General features: G+C 44.5%; 1 protein-coding gene across 1 annotated transcript in view; it reads right to left on the bottom strand.

The window, feature by feature from the left end:
- Positions 1-18,915, bottom strand: part of LOC111547059 (nuclear envelope pore membrane protein POM 121C) — a 27,047-nt gene extending 8,132 nt beyond the window's left edge. The window contains exons 1-9 of the mRNA XM_023218697.2: positions 17,711-18,915; positions 16,995-17,210; positions 16,509-16,670; positions 14,981-15,061; positions 13,342-13,513; positions 1,832-1,923; positions 1,109-1,182; positions 550-671; positions 17-119 (exon numbers count right to left, since the gene is read on the bottom strand). Coding sequence (XP_023074465.1) covers positions 17-119; positions 550-671; positions 1,109-1,182; positions 1,832-1,923; positions 13,342-13,513; positions 14,981-15,061; positions 16,509-16,670; positions 16,995-17,210; positions 17,711-18,294 — 1,606 coding nt within the window. The 5' untranslated portion in view covers positions 18,295-18,915. The remainder of the gene's footprint in view (positions 1-16; positions 120-549; positions 672-1,108; positions 1,183-1,831; positions 1,924-13,341; positions 13,514-14,980; positions 15,062-16,508; positions 16,671-16,994; positions 17,211-17,710) is intronic.

Below are 18,915 nucleotides of genomic sequence, written 5' to 3'. Positions count from 1 at the left end.
GATCTGTGCTCCTTACCACTCTTGTCCTCCAAGGCCTTGTTGAACCACTGTAATGAAGCCTTCTTCTCTAAGTCTAGGTCCTCGGCAGTGATCGAATAGCCAAGCTGGGGAGGTGGAGGCTACCAAAGAGAAAAAGAAGTCAGGCCAATCAGAAAAAAAGGGAAGGCTGGGCATGGTGGCTCACGTCTGTAATCTCAGCCCTTTGGGAGGCTGAGCCAGCTGGATCACTTGAGGTCAGGAGTTTGAGGTCGACCTGGCCAACATGGTGAAACCCCATCTCTACTAAAAAATACAAAAAATCACCCAGGCGTGGTAGCGTGCGCCTGTAATCCCAGCTACTTGGGAGGCTGAGGCAGGAGAACTGCTTGAACCCAGGAGGCAGAGGTAACAGCCAAAATAGAGCCACTGCACTGCAGCCTGGGTGACAGAGTGATGCTGTCTCAAAAAACAAAAACAAAATAGAAAAAACTAGAAGAAACTTGTCCTTAGTGTTCCTAAGACTGAGGAGAGCTAAGCCGGGAGGGCAGAAGTAGATGGACAAGACCATACCAAGGTCAGCTGTTCCCCTCGCCGAGAAGGCAGCAGCTGAATTTTCCGCTTACGCTGCCCAGAGCTGCCAGATGTAGACTGAGAATTCAAGTTTTGTTTCTTCCTTGGGGTTGTATCTGCAACTAAAGAAAAAAATCAAGACTCGTTTGCTTTCTTCCGTCTTCCAGAAATGGATGGTTTTGTCTACCCACTTCGTATTTAACACTGAGTTTTCACTGGATATCTCTGAAAAGATTCGATCTTCTTTGGTTTGGTTGCTTGGATGGTGTATGCAAGATTAAGGCGTGCACACAAACCGCTTACTGCGCCATCATTACCGAGATTACCCACAGGTGACTCAAACTGAGCTTACCTCCATCCAGTCGTTAATACCCACCTATAACCTTTCTCTCTCATCAGACTATAAACTTCTGAGGAGAAGAAATCTCTCCTTGTATCTAGCATGCCTTAGACATAGTAATGCTCAAGACATTTTCCCAATAGGTATTAATCTCTATATCCTCCACAAACACCTCCACCACCAGCAGCAGCAGCCCCTCCTCCTGGCTCAGCAACCTACCCTTTTCTCCCTGGGACTCCTTGTCCGCCGCCAATGGAGTTGAGGAACTGGAATGATGACATAGCTCCTCTTCTCTGTGGGCAGAAAAGGAACAGTTTAGTCTAGAAAGACTTCCTGGCCGAAGTATTAAATAATTTCTCACACCCTCCTAACTACTAAGTGGCCAATGTCTAAAACAACCATAATTTAAGATCTCAGCATGCCAGGATAAAAAAAGTCAAAAGGAAATTCCAACAGAATGAAGGGAGGCTATTCACAGAGGCCATGGAGACAGCTTTTGTCTTAAAACAAGCACAAAACAATAATCTTCAAACCTTACTTACAACCTACCAAGTTCCTGGGAGTTCTAGACACACATGTGATCCCTGAGGGAGTGGCGTTCCAGCCAACTGCCAGCACCCAGGGGGTCAGCTAGAGCCAAGAACCTGAAGGCAACTGCCCACTGACTTGACTCTGCTCTCCACTCTGCATGGCCTCTGTGCTTGCACCTGATCCCTCATGCTGGAGTGAGAGGCGACAGCCAGAGGCCACTGGAGTCAGTATCCAAGACTGTAGGGATGACAGCGGTTCGGGTGGGTGCTGCGGTGTCCCTCTCAGGGACTTAGTTTCTTTGATTCTCCAAGTCATAGCCGCACAAAGCCTAAGAGCCAGGTTCATTTCCCACCTTTCCTCACCCCCATCTGTCCACGCAGCAAATGAAAACTGCAGGAGAATGCCGAGTACCTTATTTTCTTTGCTGGCCTCTCTGGTGTCTGGGAGCGGGATGAGGCTGGGCTAGAGAAGGGTGATGAACTGGGGCCACTTCTCTTCCAGAGCTAAAAATCAAGAGGGACATGACTGAGCCTGCTGATAACTTAGCATCTGACCTTCAACATGACAAAGTCTCTTTTTAAGCAACTAAAAAAATATTTTTTGTGGTTAAATGGTTAGTCATGCCCGTAATCCCAGCACATTGGGAGGCCAAGGTGGATCGCTTGAGTCCAGAAGTTTGAGACCAGCCTGGGTAACACAGCGAGACGCCTGTCTCTACAAAAAATTGAAAAATCAGTTGGGTGTGGTGGTTTGCATCTGTGGTCCCAACTACTCAGGAGGCTGCAGTGAGCTGAGAGTGCCCCACTGCACTGCAGCCTGGGTGACAGATCGAGACCCTGTCTCAAAAAGAAAAAAAGAAAAAAATTTGTTTGTGAAGAAAGAGCCCTAGGAAAGAAAGTCAACTGCCAGTATTAATTATGAAAGCAAAAAAAAGAAGTCTATAAAAGTAATGGAATGTGAATAAAGGTAGAAAGGATGGACGCACTTTTTGCATGTATTAAGTGGAACGTTAGACTCAGTAATGAAGTGTCAGGACACATTCAAACCTATGCTAGACTCTCTATGGAAAGGATAGAAGTAAATTAAAGATAACCCAGTAAACTAATTTAGTCTTGCTTTCATTCAATTTTCAATTTTAATTTACTAGCTTCATTTTAAAAATATGCCGTCATAGCATTTATGACTTTTGCAACAACTAGCATTTATCATCATGTGATGATTACCCATACATCTTGTACCAGACGACTTCTTGACAGCAAAGATGGTGTTTTCATCTCTGCTTCCTCCACAGACCAGCAGCAAAGTAGCTGGCAGAGAGCAGACATTGCAAATAGTCTCCTAAGTGCTGAGCCTAATTACAAAGCCACTAAACTGTCACCTAAGATCGTCTTTCCTGCTTGAAAAGCTGCTAGTGATTTCTCAGGAGTTTGAGACCAGCCCAGGCAACATAGTGAGACCGTGTCTCCACTATAAGTTTTTAAAAATTAGGTAGGTGTGGTGATGCATGTCTGTGCTCCCAGTACCAGCTACATCACATAAGTACAAACAGGAAGCCAACAATGCTTACTAAGAGTTCAAAAGCGAAAAGAGGAAGCTTCAGACAAGTGGTAAGCAGCGGAACAGTTCGGTGAGCATCAGAAAGCCGGGCCTGGGAGGAGCTTGAGAAAACTGCTCACCACAATACCAGTTGAGGTTATGCTCAAACAGCAAGAAAGGCTAGAGCACATGGTTTAAAAAACATGGGATTACAGGCATATAAAAGAGCAGAATACAAAAATTCACCAAAGTGATCCAAAGATTGAATATATAAGCGGCATTTTCAATCACTTCAGATCCCTGACACTAGCTTGCTGGTTCTCACACGACTGCTCATCAGTCACCTGCGGAACTTTTTTTTTTTTTTTGAGATGGAGTCTTGCTCTGTCGCCAGGCTGGAGTGCAGTGGCACGATCTCAGCTCACTGTAACCTCTGCCCCCTGGTTCAAGCGATTCTCCTGCCTCAGCCTCCTGAATAGTTAGGACTACAGGAGCATGCCATCACATCCCCCTAATTTTTGTATTTTCAGTAGAGACAGGGTATCACCATGTTGGCCAGCATGGTCTTGATCTCTTGACCTCATGATCTGCCCATCTTGGCCTCCCACCGTGCTGGGATTACAGGTGTAAGCCACCACACCTAGCCACCCGTGGAACTTTAAAAGCACACAGATGGCCAAGTGCAGTGGCTCACGCCTGTAATCCTAGTACTCTGGGAGACTGAGGCAGGAGAACTGCTTGAGCCCAGGAGTTTCAGACCAGCCTGGGCAACATAGCAAGACCCTATCTGTAGTTAAAGCAATAAAATTAAAACAAACAAAAACATAAGCCTTGCATTTTTCTTCACAATGTGCTCCAGACACTGAGGGATACACATCACTGAGCAAGCAAAGGTTTTCAGAAATGCCAAACGGGCCGAATGAGGTGACTCACACCTGTAATCCCAGCACTTCGGGAGGCTGAGGCAGGAGGATCACCTGAGGTCAGGAGTTTGAGACCAGCATGGCAACATGGTGAAACCTTATCTCTACTAGAAATACAAAAATTAGCCAGGTATGGTGGTGCACACCTATAATCCCAACACTTTGGGAGGCCAAGGTGAGAGGATCACTTGAGCCCAAGAGTTTCGAGACCAGCCTAGGTAACATAGTGAGGTCTCATCTCTACCAAGGAAAAAAAAAAAAGCCAAAGGAGACTGTAATGATTAGCTAGGATTGGAAGACGACTGGACAACTAGTTTAACAATTGGGGAAAAAAGTATTACTCCTCTACTTCATTGACTGTACATACACACTCATTTCAGATATAACAAAACAAGGATGTTTATTATCATGTCTATTCAACTTAAAGACCTAGCCAAGTGCAATAAGACATAAACAGAATAAGATTGCAGAGGAAGAGAAAAACTCATTATCATACACATAAGTGTATATACTAAAATCCTAAAGAACACACAGATTTAGCAAACTTTCTGAATACAAAATCAGTTGTATTTCTACACATCAGCACAATCACATTTTGAAGGCACTATTTATAACAGCATCAAAACCACATACCTAGGGCCAGGCGCCGTGGCTCACGCCTGTAATTCCAACACTCTGGGAGGCAAAGGCAGGTGGATCACTTCAGGTCAGAAGTTTGAGACCGGCCTGGCCAACAAGGTGAAACCCTGTCTCTACTAAAACTACAAAAATTAGCCAGGTGTGGTGGTGCGTGCGTATAATCTCAGCTACTTGGCAGGCTGAGGCAGAAGAATAACTTGAACCCGGGAGGTGGAAGCTGCAGTGAGCCGAGATTGTGCCACTGCACTCCAGCCTGGGAGACAGAGTGAGACTCCATCTCAAAAAACAAAACAAAACAAAAACCAGATACCTAGAAATGAATCTAATAAAAGAGAAGTAAAACCTCTACAGAGAATTAGAGATGATGTAAATAAATGAAGGAGGTGGGACATGGCCTACAATCCCAGCACTCAGGGAGGCGAAGGTGGGAAGATTGCTTGAGCTCAGGGTTTGAGACCAGCCCAGGCAACATAGTGAGACCGTGTCTCCACTATAAGTTTTTAAAAATTAGCTAGGTATGGTGAAGCATGCCTGTGCTCCCAGCTACTCAAGAGGCTGAGGCAGGAGAATGGCTTGAGCCTGGGAGCTCGAGGCAGTAGTGAGCTATGATCATGCCACTGCACTCCAGCCTGGGCCACAGAGCAATAACGACATTCATGTTCATAGATTAGAAGTAAACAAGGTCAATATTACAACAATGTTAATTCCATCCAAAGTAATAAGTAGATGAAAGGCAATCCCAATCAGTATCTCAGAACTCTTTTTTTTGTGTGTGTGAAAATTGACAAGTTGCCGGGCACGGTGGCTCAAGCCTGTAATCCCAGCACTTTGGGAGGCTGAGACGGGCGAATCACGAGGTCAGGAGATCGAGACCATCCTGGCTAACACGGTGAAACCCCGTCTCTACTAAAAATACAAAAAATTAGCCGGGCGAGGTGGCGGGCGCCTGTAGTCCCAGCTACGCAGGAAGCTGAGGCAGGAGAATGGCGCGAACCCGGGAGGCAGAGCTTGCAGTGAGCTGAGATCCGGCCATTGCACTCCAGCCTGGGCGGCAGAGCAAGACTCTGTCTCAAAAAAAAAAAAAAAAAAAAAAAAAAGAAAATTGACAAGTTGATCTAAAAATTGTATGAAAATGCAAAAGACCAAGATACAAGACAGTCCTGAAGAGAAATGAGAAAGTGGGATGACTGACTCTATCAAGACTCAAAATACAAGGGTAGGGGTAAAACAAAGACTGGCACAAGGGTAGGTAACAAAATAGACCAATGGAACAAGAGTCTAGAAATGGACCCACATATATACGGACACTTAAATTAGACAAAGACGGTGCTGCAGAGAAATAAGGATGGTCCTTTCAATAAATATTGCTGAGAGAAATGGGTATTTCTACAGTTTAAAAAACAAAACAAAGCAAACAAACAAACAAAAACCCTAATTTTGATCCCAACCTCACACCATACACAAAAATCAAGTTCAGGTGTATTATGGATTTACATATAAAAGTAATAATAAAATAATAAAGCTTTTAGAAGAGAGCATATTAGAAAATTATCATGACCTTAGGTTAGGTAGGCAAAGATTTCCTGAATACTACACAAAATATGCTAACCACAAGGAAGCAGAATGGCAAGAGCAGGACACTTTTTTGTTGCAACGCATACATGACAGAGAGCTTGTATCTAGAATATATAAAGAGTATATTCAAATCTCTAAAAGACAACAGAAAAGAGCGAAGCAATTTGAACAGGCATCTCACAAAAGAGGCTATACAAATAGCCAATACACAGTTGGTACTTCTATATTAGCAATCCGGGAAATGCAAATTAAAACCACAATGAAATATTACTTCACACTTACCAGAATGGCTAAACAGACTGGCAATACCAAGTATTGATGAGGATATGGAAAAACATAAACAAAAATCTCATATACTGCTGGTAAGAATATAAACCAGGCTGGGCGTGGTGGCTCATGCCTGTAATCCCAGCACTTTGGGAGGCCAAGGCGGGTGGATCACCTGAGGCTGGGAGCTTGAGAACAGACTGACCAACATGGAGAAACCCCATCTCCACTAAAAATACAAAGTTAGCTGGGTGTGGTGGCACATGCCTATAATCCCAGCTACTCGGGAGGCTGAAGGCAGGAGAATCACTTGAACCCTGGAGGTGGGGTTGCCATGAGCTGAAACTGTGCCATTGCACTCCAGCCTGGGCAACAAGAGTGAAACTCTGTCTCAAAAAAAAATAAAAATAAAATAAAAATAAACTGAAACACTCCTTTTAATACATTGCTTAGAGGCTCATGGCTGTAATCCCAGCATTTCGGGAGACTAAGGCAGGCAGATCACTTAAGGCCAGGAGTTTGAGACCAGCCTGACCAACATGATAAAACCCTACCTCTATTAAAAATTTAAAAATGTAGCTGGGCATGGTGGCGCACACCTGTAATCTCAGTTACTTGGGAGGCTGAGGCATGAGAATGACTTGAACCCAGGAGGCAGATGTTGCAGTGAGTGCCAATATGGTGCCACTGCACTCCAGCCTGGGTGACAAAGTGAAACTCAAAAAAAAAGAAAGAAAGAAAGAAATGGCTGGGCATGGTGGCTCATGCCTGTAATTTCAGCACTTTGGGAGGCTGAGGCAAGTGGATCACCTGAGGTTAGGAGTTCGAGACCAGACTGACCAATATGGTGAAACCTTGTCTCTACTAAAAATACAAAAATTTGCTGGGTTTGGTGGCATGCGCCTGTAGTCCCAGCTACTAGGGAAGCTGAGGCAGGAGAATCACTTGAACCCAGAAGGTGGAGGTTGCAGTGAGCCGAGATTGCACCACTGTACTCCAACCTGGGTGACAGAGCAAGACTCCATCTAAAAAAAAAAAAACACACAAAAATACAATGGTTAGCAATATCTACTAAAATGGAATGTGCCGGGCGCGGTGGCTCACGCCTGTAATCCCAGCACTTTGGGAGGCCTAGACGGGCGGATCACGAGGTCAGGAGATCAAGACCATCCTGGCTAACACGGTGAAACCCCGTCTCTACTAAAAAATACAAAAAACTAGCCGGGCGAGGTGGTGGGCGCCTGTAGTCCCAGCTACTCGGGAGGCTGAGGCAGGAGAACGGCATGAACCCGGGAGGCGGAGCTTGCAGTGAGCTGAGATCCGGCCACTGCACTCCAGCCTGGGCAATAGAGCAAGACTCCATCTCAAAAAAATAAATAAATAACAAAATTAAAAAAATAAATAAATAAAACGGAATGTACACATACTTTATTGTACTAAAAGACTTAGACAATTGTCTAAAGCAGTATTATGTATAATAACCCCAAACTGGAAACCCAAATGTGCAATGGCAGAATGGATAACTTAACTGTGGTTATATGCATAGTGTGGAACAGTATATACATCAATGACAATGAATTACCCACCACTATGTGCAAGAATATGGACAAATCTCACAAGCAAAATGTTAAGTCAAACACTAAAGAATGCACGCTTTATTTGCATTCATATAAAATTCAAAAACGGTACACTATAAAAGGTGTTAATAGGAAGGAAAGAAGGAGCAGTGACGTGGAGTGGGCAGGAGGGAGGTTTCTGGGTGATGAAAATGTTTTATTACTTGACCTGGGTGGTGGTTACAATTTGTGTTTTTCTGTATATTATACTCTAGTAAAAAAGGCCATCTAAAGAGTGAGGCAAATTACACGACACAAAATGCTATGCAAGATGTAATGGACAAAAGAGAAACGAAGATGCTTTTTAAAAAGCAAATATGCTTTGACTCTGTTATGTAGAACAGTCAAAAAATTCTGGGTATTATCTGTGTTTGCACACAGTAAGAATGTTAACAATGGGTACCTACTGGATGGAGACTCAGACTGCTGGGAGAGGAATTTTATTTTTTTACTTAAAAAAGCCAAAACCAGGAAGGGTAATACTTGCACATTACAGATTCCAACAATAAGAATGTACAGTAGGCCAGGCACAGTGGCTCACACCTGTAATCCCTGCACTTTGGGAGGCCAAGGCAGGCGGAATCACGAGGTCAGGAGTTCGAGACCAGCAATGGCCAACACGGTGAAACCCTGTCTCTACTAAAAATACAAAAAATTAGCTGGGCATGGTGGCAGGAGCCTGTAATCTCAACTACTTGGGAGGCTGAGGCAGGGGAATTGCTTGAACCCAGGAGGCGGAGGTTGCAGTGAGCTGAGATCACACCACTGCACTCCAGCCTGGGCAACAGTGTGAGACTCCGTCTCAAAAAAAAAGTACAGTAAAAAGTAAATTTCCTTTTTATCTCAATAACGATTACCAGTTTCTAATATATCCTGTAAGAATTATCTTATGCATATTAAAAATTTTTTAAAGCCCGAATAATAGAGGATACTATACAGTTCTGAGCCTTGTTTTTATGTAATTTCTTTTTGAGATCATTCTCATGAGTACTTATTCAGTTAGTTGCCTTATTCTTTTCCATAGTTACATAGTATATTTCAACTTATAGAAACACTGTAAGTTATTCAACCAGCTCCCTGAAAAGATAACATGTACATTGTTTCCAAGCTGCTGTTATTAAAACAATGTTACATTAAATCCTTGTATCCATTTCCCAGTATGTGTGTAGGATAAATTCCTAAGGTAAAGCTGCTTGATCAAAGGGTGCGTGTATCTCTAATCTGGACAATTCCTGCCACACAGCCCTCTAGAGAGCTGTACCAACTGACCCTCCCACCAGCAATGCGTGAGGGGCCTGTTTCTTCTAACACTGCACTTCTATGGTTTCTACTTTACGTTCAAAACTTTGCTTCATTTGGAATAGGTTTCTCTACTATAGGAAAAACTCTCGAATGTGAGATTTGACTGTTAGCCCTTCAGAAAAATGGGTAAAGGATATGAACTAAGATTCATGGAAACAGAACTGAAAATAATCATTCAACATACGAACAGATGATCAAACTACTCATGAGGGACAAAAATTAGATACTTTTTTTTTGAGATGGAGTCTCACTCTGTCGTCCAGGCTGGAGGGCAGTGGTGCGAGCTTGGCTCACTTGACCTCCACCTTCCGGGGTCAAGCGGTTCTCCTGCCTCAGCCTCCCAAGTAGCTGGGATTACAGCACACACCACCATGCCTGGCTAAATTTTTTGCATTTTTAGTAGCGATGGGGTTTTGCCATGTTGGCCAGGCTGGTCTCAAACTCCTGATTTCAGGTGATCCACCTGCCTCGGCCTCCCAAAGTGCTAGGATTACAGGTGTGAGCCACTGTGCTTGGCTAGCTTTTTTTTTTTTTTTTTTTTGAGACAGAGTCTCACTCTGTCGCCCAGGCTGGAGTGCAGTGCCACTATCTCTGCAACATCTGCCTCCCAGGTTCCTGATATTCTCCTTCCTCAGCCTTCTGAGTAGCTGGGATTCCAGGCATGCGCCACCATGCCCAGCTAATTTTTATATTTTTAGTAGAGACAGGATATCACCATGTTGGCCAGGATGGTCTCGAACTCCTGACCTCAGGTGATCTGCCTTCCTCGGCCTTTCAAAGTGCTGGGATTACAGGCGTGAAGTCCTAGATACTATTTTTTACCTGTCAAATTGGTAAAAGCCCAGAGCTACAATAACCAAATCTGCTGGTGAGGCCATGGAGAAACAGTCCCTTCTCACACAACACTGAGGGGAATGCTGAGTGGTGCACGCTCTGTCGGGGGATTTAACAATATCCAGCAAAATTACATGCGCATTTAACCTTAAACTTGGGAATCTGACTTCTAGGAATTTTCCAAAGGCAAAATTGCTAAGGGTGAAATGACATATGAACAAATGTATTCTTTGCAGTATTATTTGTGATAGCAGAAGACTGAAACAACCCAACCTTTGTCAACAAAGGACTAGAGTGCCTATCTAGTTGTAAGACAAAAGATGAGTTTCTGTGTACTGCTATGGAATGACCTCAACTGTATATTATGTGAAAAAAGCAAGGCTCAAGGATGTATATACTGTCTACTACCTTAAATGTTAGAAAGTGGCAGTTTTCAGATATACTGATATGTGTATCCTTTAAAAAAGAACAATGAAGGATAATAAAAAAATAATAAAAATGGAGAGGAAGGAAAAATGCAGAGTAGAAAGGGACGGAAATTGAATTTTTGAGTGTATCTTGTTTTAGTGTATGTTTTTATGAAACAACTTAAGCATTTTACATAATTTAAAACAGAACTATTTCAAGAAGGAAAACATAGAAATCCCTGTAACTTTCAAACATACTAAACAAATGAACCTCACTGTATATAAAGTTGGTGTATCAAAGGACAATTAACATTACTTTAAAACACGATATATTGATTCCATGTCCCTAGGATTCACAGAGGGATATAATGACGAAATGAATCACAAACAATTCTTAAACTGACTACAGCAGTCTTAATAAAAACAGTGTTAATGATGACACTGATACCGTTATTTGGAAATTGCATGGGCCAGGCGTGGTGGCTCACACCTGTAATCTCAGCACTTTGGGAGGCGGAGGCAGGTGGATCACCTGAAGTCACAAGTTCGAGACCAGCCTGGCCAACGTGGTGAAACATCATCTCTACTAAAAATACAAAAATTATCTGGGCATGGTGACAGTGCCTGTAGTCTCAGCTACTTGGGAGGCGGAGGTAGGAGAATCGCTTGAACTCAGGAAGCAGAGATTGCAGTGAGCCAAGATTGCACCACTGCACTCAAGCCTGGGCGACAGAATAAGACTCCGTCTCAAAAAAAAAAAAAAAAAATTGCGTGTACTAGGATCAAAGTAACTATAAACCGACATTTTCAGTGTAATACATAAAAATACAAAATCAATTACATAGAAAATCCTGCCATCATAAATTTGAATTTGGAATATTAAGAGTTAATTATTTACATTCCTCTTTCTAAAGGATCTATCTTCTCTCTCCTAAAACTTAAGACTATAGTCTCTACAGTTCTAAATGGAAGAAACCAAAACTTTTTGAAGAAACAGCCAGCTTCAGTATAGGCTAAAAAAGGACTCTGGGAAGGTGGGCAGAAAGCAATGAAGCTATCTGTTGAAGACGGCCAGGGTCAAAACAAAGGACACAGGAGCCAGTTTGGCTTCCACAGGTCAAAGCTGAAAAAGTTTGCATATCCAAAATAACTAGATATTACATAACATCAAGGCTAATAATTTAAGAGGGATAATGATATTACGGTTATTAATGTTCATTTATATGACTGTCAAGAGCCTTCTGGGTTGATGAACTCGTCTCAAAATTTTCCTCCTCTCAAAAACATTTCTCCGTACATGCTTTACATCTTTTTGTCTGGCTGCTGCATACTGGGTACCCACTTATTAACAGCCACTGTAATACGTGCTTTTAAAATATTACTCTCAATCATTGCAACAGCACTTCAGAGATAAGAAAAAGAGATGTTATGTGATTTGTGTGCCCCAGACCTTAGAACTACTAGATGTCAGAGCCAAGCATTTTTTTTTCCTTTTCTTTGAGACACAGTCTTACTCTGTTGCACAGGCTAGTCTTGAACTCCTGGGCTCAAGAGGTTCTCCCACCCTGACCTCCCAAAGTTATGGGATTACAGGCACGAGCCACCCCACCCAGCCTCAGAGCCAAGATTAGAACTTAAGTCTGTGCAGCAGCAAAGCCTGCTCTGTTCCCTATACTGTGCGATAATCCCTTTTCCAAAAAATCATGACCACTTGTTTAAAAACCCTGCACTCAATTCTAAATGCCTACAGGATAAATCTCTTTTATGACCCAATACAACCTGGACTCAGTGTACCTTTTGAATCACCTTCCGTCCATTTATCTACATCACAGCTCTGTCTTGAATCAGCTCGCACACATGCACTGCTTTACATTCCCGGCTTTCTACTCCATTCTGCTGGCCTATATTGATCACTCAATGATCTGTATTTTCTTTTTTTTTTTTTTTTTTGAGATGGAGTCTTGCTTTGTCACCCAGGCTGGAGTCCAGTGGCGTGATCTCGGCTCACTGCAAACTCCGCCTCCCAGGTTCACGCCATTCTCCTGCCTCAGCCTCCCGAGTAGCTGGGACTACAGGCGCCCGCCACTGCGCCCGGCTAATTTTTTGTACTTTTAGTAGAGACCGGGTTTCACTGTGTTAGCCAGGATGCTCTCGATCTCCTGACCTCGTGATCCGCCTGCCTCGGCCTCCCAAAGTGCTGGGATTACAGGCGTGAGCCACCGCGCCCGGCCTTTATCTGTATTTTCTATTAGCTTAGAGACAATTCTAATGTCTGACAGATAGAAGATGATTAGCAAACCTTTGCTAATCAATTATTTTATTTAAAAAAGTTTCTTTAAAAATTGGCCGGGCACGGTGGCTCAAGCCTGTAATCCCAGCACTTTGGGAGGCTGAGACGGGCGGATCACGAGGTCAGGAGATCGAGACCATCCTGGCTAACACTGTGAAACCCCGTCTCTACTAAAAAAATACAAAAAACTAGCCGGGCGAGGTGGCGGGCGCCTGTAGTCCCAGCTACTCGGGAGGCTGAGGCAGGAGAATGGCATAAACCCGCCGGGAGGCGGAGCTTGCAGTGAGCTGAGATCTGGCCACTGCACTCCAGCCTGGGCGACAGAGCAAGACTCCGTCTCAAGAAAAAAAAAAAAAAAAAATTATTTTGTACAGACAAGGTCTCACTATATTGCCCAGGCTGCTTTTGAACTCCTGGGCTCAAGCAATCCTCCTGCTTCGGCCTTCCAAAGTGCTGGGATGACAGGGCTAAGCTACCACATCGGGAATGCTGGGAATTCATGTCCCCCACATTATAAGAGCTGTACTTGTACCTGTGAGATGCCTCGAGTGGAGCTGTAGGAACTGGTAATGGCATTGCGGCTGGAGCTAGGGATGCCACTTGTGTAAGTGCTTGTCAAGGAGCTCATGGAAGAGCTTCGGGATCTCTTATTCAAGTGGTCATCTGAGCTCTGAGAATTGAGGCCTCTCTTCAGAGACCCAGGCCTGATAAAAGGGAAGAAGACAGATGCTTTATTGAAGGCAACATTCTTCTATGGTTTCATCCACGGTCATAACATCTTTCTTAATAAACATGAAGGGAAGAGAATAATGCTTTTAATTTTTACTGCTAACAATCTGGCCAAATCTATCTGACAAAGTCAGTAAGAAAAGCCACATATTTAAACTTAAATGTATGATTCCATGTACAGAATATTCTGGAAAATGCATACCTATCTACAGTGACAGAAGGCAGATCAGTGGATGCCTGGGGACAGGGGTGGAACTGAAGTGAGGGATTACAGGCATGTGGGAACTTTTGGAGGTGATGGATGTTCATTATCTTAGTGGTGGGTTGGTTCCACAGGTGAATGCGTGTCAAAATGTCACATGCTTTAAACAAGTAGTTTATTGTATGTCAATCATACCTCAACAAAGCTGTTAAAAAAAAATCAGAGTTAAGAGGAACCCATCATTTTTCTAAACCTCCAACTGAAACAGAAATCTCCTATGCATCTTTCCTGTAGGACAGACATCCAACCTGTTTCAATATAGACAAATCTCTCCTAGAGTGACCCACGTCAACCATGAACCAGTTTACTCTCACAGTGGATTATAATGTATTTCCTCTAACTTTCACCCATGGATCCTATTTGAAGTCAGAGCAAGTTATTTTGCTTCTTTCAAGGGACAGTCCTTTGGTTTTTAGGGACCAGTATCCTTCTGTCACTTATTTCCTTATTCCCCCTGAGATTTTTCTGCTCTGGGCTAATACTTCCATACCTCCAAAACCCCATCATCCACCACTCCCACTGTGGGCTGTTGAAAATCTCCTTAACATTTTCGTTGCTTCACTGGAAATGAATTTCCGTTTGTGTACATCCTCCCTTGCAGTGCAGTACAGTGCACTGATCTGACCACAGTGCTCCACGGACAGTGACCAGAACTACGGAAGGCAGGAATACCATCTACCTGCCTCATTCTAGTCTTTCTTCTAAGAGCACAGACCAGGAGTACATTAGTTTTCCTGGTGGCCACATCACACTGCTGACTCAGATGAGGCATCTAAGTTATCCTAAGTCTTTCCACACACACTTTTGAGCCACTTTCCTTTCCATCCAATTCTTCCTCCAATTTGTTTTTAAACTGATATGTAGAAATTTAACATTCAATTTCATACTGTTTTATCCACTGCACAAACTTTGCAATCCTTCTATGTGCTTGGTTATTAAATATATTTGTAAAACCTCTTAGTCTCAGCATATTTCATCCATATTAATGCAAGAACATTAAAAGGAATTAGCAGAAGGCAGTTAATTGTGGAAAGTTACTCAAATTGTTCCTAATTTCAAAGATGTGAACCTGAACTAATTAAGCAATGCAAAAAACAAACAGGAAAATCCATAGGGCAACAGCTCTGATCATGCTTTTTTCCCAAACAATGGTATTTCATCCAGATGGACTCGTACTTACTTAGGCACAAAAGAAGCGGGGACTCCATTGGCCACCAGGGGCTCAAACGCTGAATGTCCACTGCCACTGCTATCATGGCGCCTGTGACAAATCAAAAAAGTCTCAATGAAATGACATGACTTTTTTTGTCCCTTTTAAAGTGTATTCTCACATTTCTGGGACCTTATACTATCTCTATGGAGCACAGAGCCCACGCTAGACCAGTAAACGGTTGTTTAAAATCCCTAAGTTTCTGAAAGGTAAATTTTTTTTTTTTTCCCAGACGGAGTTTCGCTCTTGTTGCCTAGGCTAGAGTGCAATAGCACAATCTTGGCTCAGTGCGACAAACCTCTGCCTCCCGGGTTCAAGCGATTCTCTTGCCTCAGCCTCCAGAGTAGCTGGGACTCTAGGTATGCACCACCACACCTGGCTAATTTCTTAATTTTTTGTAGAGGCGAGGTTTCACTATGTTGCCCAGACTGGTCTTAAGCTCCTGGGCTCCAGCGATCCTCCCATCTTGGCCTCTCGAAGAGTCAGGAGTACAGGCGCGTACCACCACACCCAGCCTTATGAAATGGTGTTTCCCTCAAGAGTCCCATGAGAGCAGAGATTTGTCTTGTCTACTGCTCTATCCATATCATTTGGAGTAGGGTCTCATACACAGTGGGTGCTCAATAAATGCTCAGCCACTTCAACTTCCTTTCTTTCTATACTTAGAAAACTATACTTAGAAAACTTTCTATACTTAGAAACCTATTTTCATTAGGTTATTCTATAAACCACAAAAGGAATTTTTTTTTTTTTTTTTTTTTTTTTTGGAGTCTCACTCTGTAGCCCAGGCTGCAGTGCAGCGGGAGTCTCGGCTCACTGCAACCTCTGCCTCCCGGGTTCAAGCAATTCTCCTGTCTCAGCCTCCCGAGTAGCTGGGACTACAGGCGCCTGCCACCACGTCCCGCTAATTTTTTTATTTTTAGTAGAGACGGGGTTTCACCATGTTGGCCAGGCTGGTCTTGAACTCCTGACCTCAGCTGATCCACCTGCCTCGGCCTCTCAAAGTGCTGGGATTACAGGCATGAGCCTCCTTGCCCCGCCAGGAAATTCGTTTTAATCTCATTACTGTTAAATCTACCAAAGTCTAGTTTTCATTTTTCTTTCACAAGCATTTCCTTCAGCACAATTAAGACACTGGAACTGGTGGTTACCCAAATAACTGAACACCATAAAATTCCAATGGGAAGACTTAGAGCCCTTTATCTTGAAAATTAACTTTAACACATTTCTACAAAAGCATGAGGCTAACATGGCTAATAGCTGTCAGCTTATCTCTACTACTCACGGAAAAGGTAAATTGTAACATCGATCTAACCTGTGCCTTGAAATGAACAGCACTAAAACGCTTGTTATTAGGTTCTTCCATGAAAGCCAAAGAAGGGGGCCTACAAAGGCTCACAAACTGGAGGTGGCCTCTGTATCTTTATGGGAATGTCTATATCTCATCCCATAGGAGTCCAACCAGGAAACCGGCTTACTGCTCTCCTGACTCTGTTACCTTCTTTTATTTTCCTGGCCATCAAGGAATATTTGGTCTTCTTCCTCCACTGTCCTTTTCTTCTTCTTCTCTTTGAGGGCACTCAGTACAGTCTCCTTTGCACATGGGTCTGGGGCATTACTTGATGGTGAGGACAGTGTTGAGCTGATTATCTGCTCTGGTCTATAATGAAAGACAAGATTCTAGCCGTAAGATATTTTAATTCCCACGCCATATAGCACAGATTTCAGAAATGGGAAATCAGAAGCTAACCAACAGACCAAAGTATAATTTATACACTCACAGCAGTTCCCCTTAGCAAGTAAAGCTACTTTTTCGTCAAGGGCAAAAAGTGAAAAACACAATTACTAGAATTTGGTATTTCTCATTCAAATAAGCAGCTTTGTCTTTTCTTTTTTGCGTTGTAGTCATGCTGTCATAGGAACAAATGGAGAAGAATAAAGTGGACACGAAAAGGGAGAGTATTCTTCCAACGATAATACTCACATCGCAGAACGCGAAAATCTTCTGTCGGGAGGGGCGATCCTCACAGTAACAGGGCTACACACCATCCTGGAGTTACGAGGGGACAGCACAGCCTTCTTGTGATAGCCATTCCAGCACACTGTGGGAAGTACCCCCAGACAGGAATATTGGGCCTGATGGATCGGATAGCGTCTTCGAGGTGTTATTACAAACCGATTTGGTAAAGTCCCACAATCCCTGCAGAGAATGTGAGACAAATCATGGAACCAAAGCATAAAAGAATGTCAAAATTTTAAACGGCTAAAAATCCACCAGTTCAGACATTTTCCAAATAACTTAAGTCTCTTTCAAAGCAACACAGAACACAGTGTTTTTATGGCAACTTACCCCTATTCCATCTAAGGGCAGAGAGTGACAGCTGCTTAACAGCTGTCTCAACAATGGATTTCAACAATTTGAGAGGGAAAAATCTAAATCTAGACTAAATCTAGACTGCACTAAAATTCGGGGAGTTTTTAAAACTGGAAAGAAGGGAATCGTTTTGGCAACACAACATCTCATTCCAAGAGTGAGACGAGGCCAGGAGACGGCTGGCACACACCAAGGTGTTAAGGAGGGCAAAACCACACACAATCCCCTTTGGACTAGATGAAAAAGCAAATCGGATTTAAAAGCCAAGTCCTCGATTTCAAGCCAGCCAAACCACAGGATGCTCTGGGAAAATCAGCGCATCTTACCGTGGGGAAGGCCTCCCGGAGGGTCGGAGAAGAGGAGTGGGGAGAGAGGGGTAAACGTGGTGAACGCGATGCGGCGGCGGGGAGCGCGGTGGCGGGGAGCGCGGCGCCGGGCGGGTGAGTGGGCGGCGGCCAGGCCTATCCCGTAGGTCCTGGCCCTCCGGAGCGGGGGTGGGCTGCGGCGGCCCGGGCTTGCCCAGGTAACTGCCCATGAGTAGCAGTTCGGCAGGGTCAGGTCCTTCGAGCAGGGTCCGCGGCTCTAGGAGGTTTCCGTTGGCTGTCGACTTGGCCGGAGGCGAAGCGAACAGTGTTCGCCGATGTCGCGCGTTCCGAACGAAGGAGGACAAGGGGCGCGAACCTCGGGGCTCGCGGCTCAGTCCCCACCAGGCCGCGGTAGCCCCCACGGCCAGCCAGGCCAGCGCAGCCGCAGCCGGCACGAGGTACAGTAGGAGGCCGACCAGCGACAGGCCGAGGAGCGCGGCCCCGGCTTGCCCGCCGCGGCCCCGGCCCCGGCCCCGGCCGTCCCTGACACTCGATATGGACCGCCGCCGCTCGCCTGCTCCAGCCGCCGCAGCCGCCGGAGACATCGCGGCTCCGCGCCGCGGAGGAGACTTAAATATCCCAGCGTGCACCGCGCCGCGCGTCGCGTCATCGCGCGCCCTCTACGTCATGCGCTCGCGACTCCGGGAGACGCTACCGCCGGGCAGCGCCGGAGACCCAACCGCTTTGGAAAATGCCGCCTGCCTTCAACGCCTGTTTCTGACTCTTGAGGTTTCCCGTGTGGCTCCCAGCGCGACACCCATCCGGAGGCGATCCCGTGGAAGGATCGCGTCCAAAATAAAAGGGCCCGAGACCTATGCTTACGTAATTCCTAATCCGTGATCTTTTCTGGGGGCTGAACTCCCCTCCACCACAGCCTGTTATCAGGTACTTTTCACAAACGCTACTGGGGACTGTGAGTTTTTTTTTCCTCCCTCCATTTCTACGTTACAAGTTGATAATGTGGGACGATTACTTACCAAATTTCACATCATGGCCCAGATATTGGGTGGATTTTGAGGCTCTGTGATCGATTTATACCTATACTAAAGTTATCGGTCTGAGAAAGTAGATTACTGGTTGCCTAGGGCTAGGGAGTGGGTTTGGGGGTGGGGAATAGAAAGTGACTGCTCATGGTTATAGGCTTTTTCGTAGCAGCATAAACATAG

Source organism: Piliocolobus tephrosceles, chromosome 8 (assembly GCF_002776525.5).
Source record: "Piliocolobus tephrosceles isolate RC106 chromosome 8, ASM277652v3, whole genome shotgun sequence".
Classification (NCBI taxonomy): domain Eukaryota; kingdom Metazoa; phylum Chordata; class Mammalia; order Primates; family Cercopithecidae; genus Piliocolobus; species Piliocolobus tephrosceles.
Note: the sequence above shows the minus strand (reverse complement) of the source record. Positions and strands in the feature narration are given on the sequence as shown.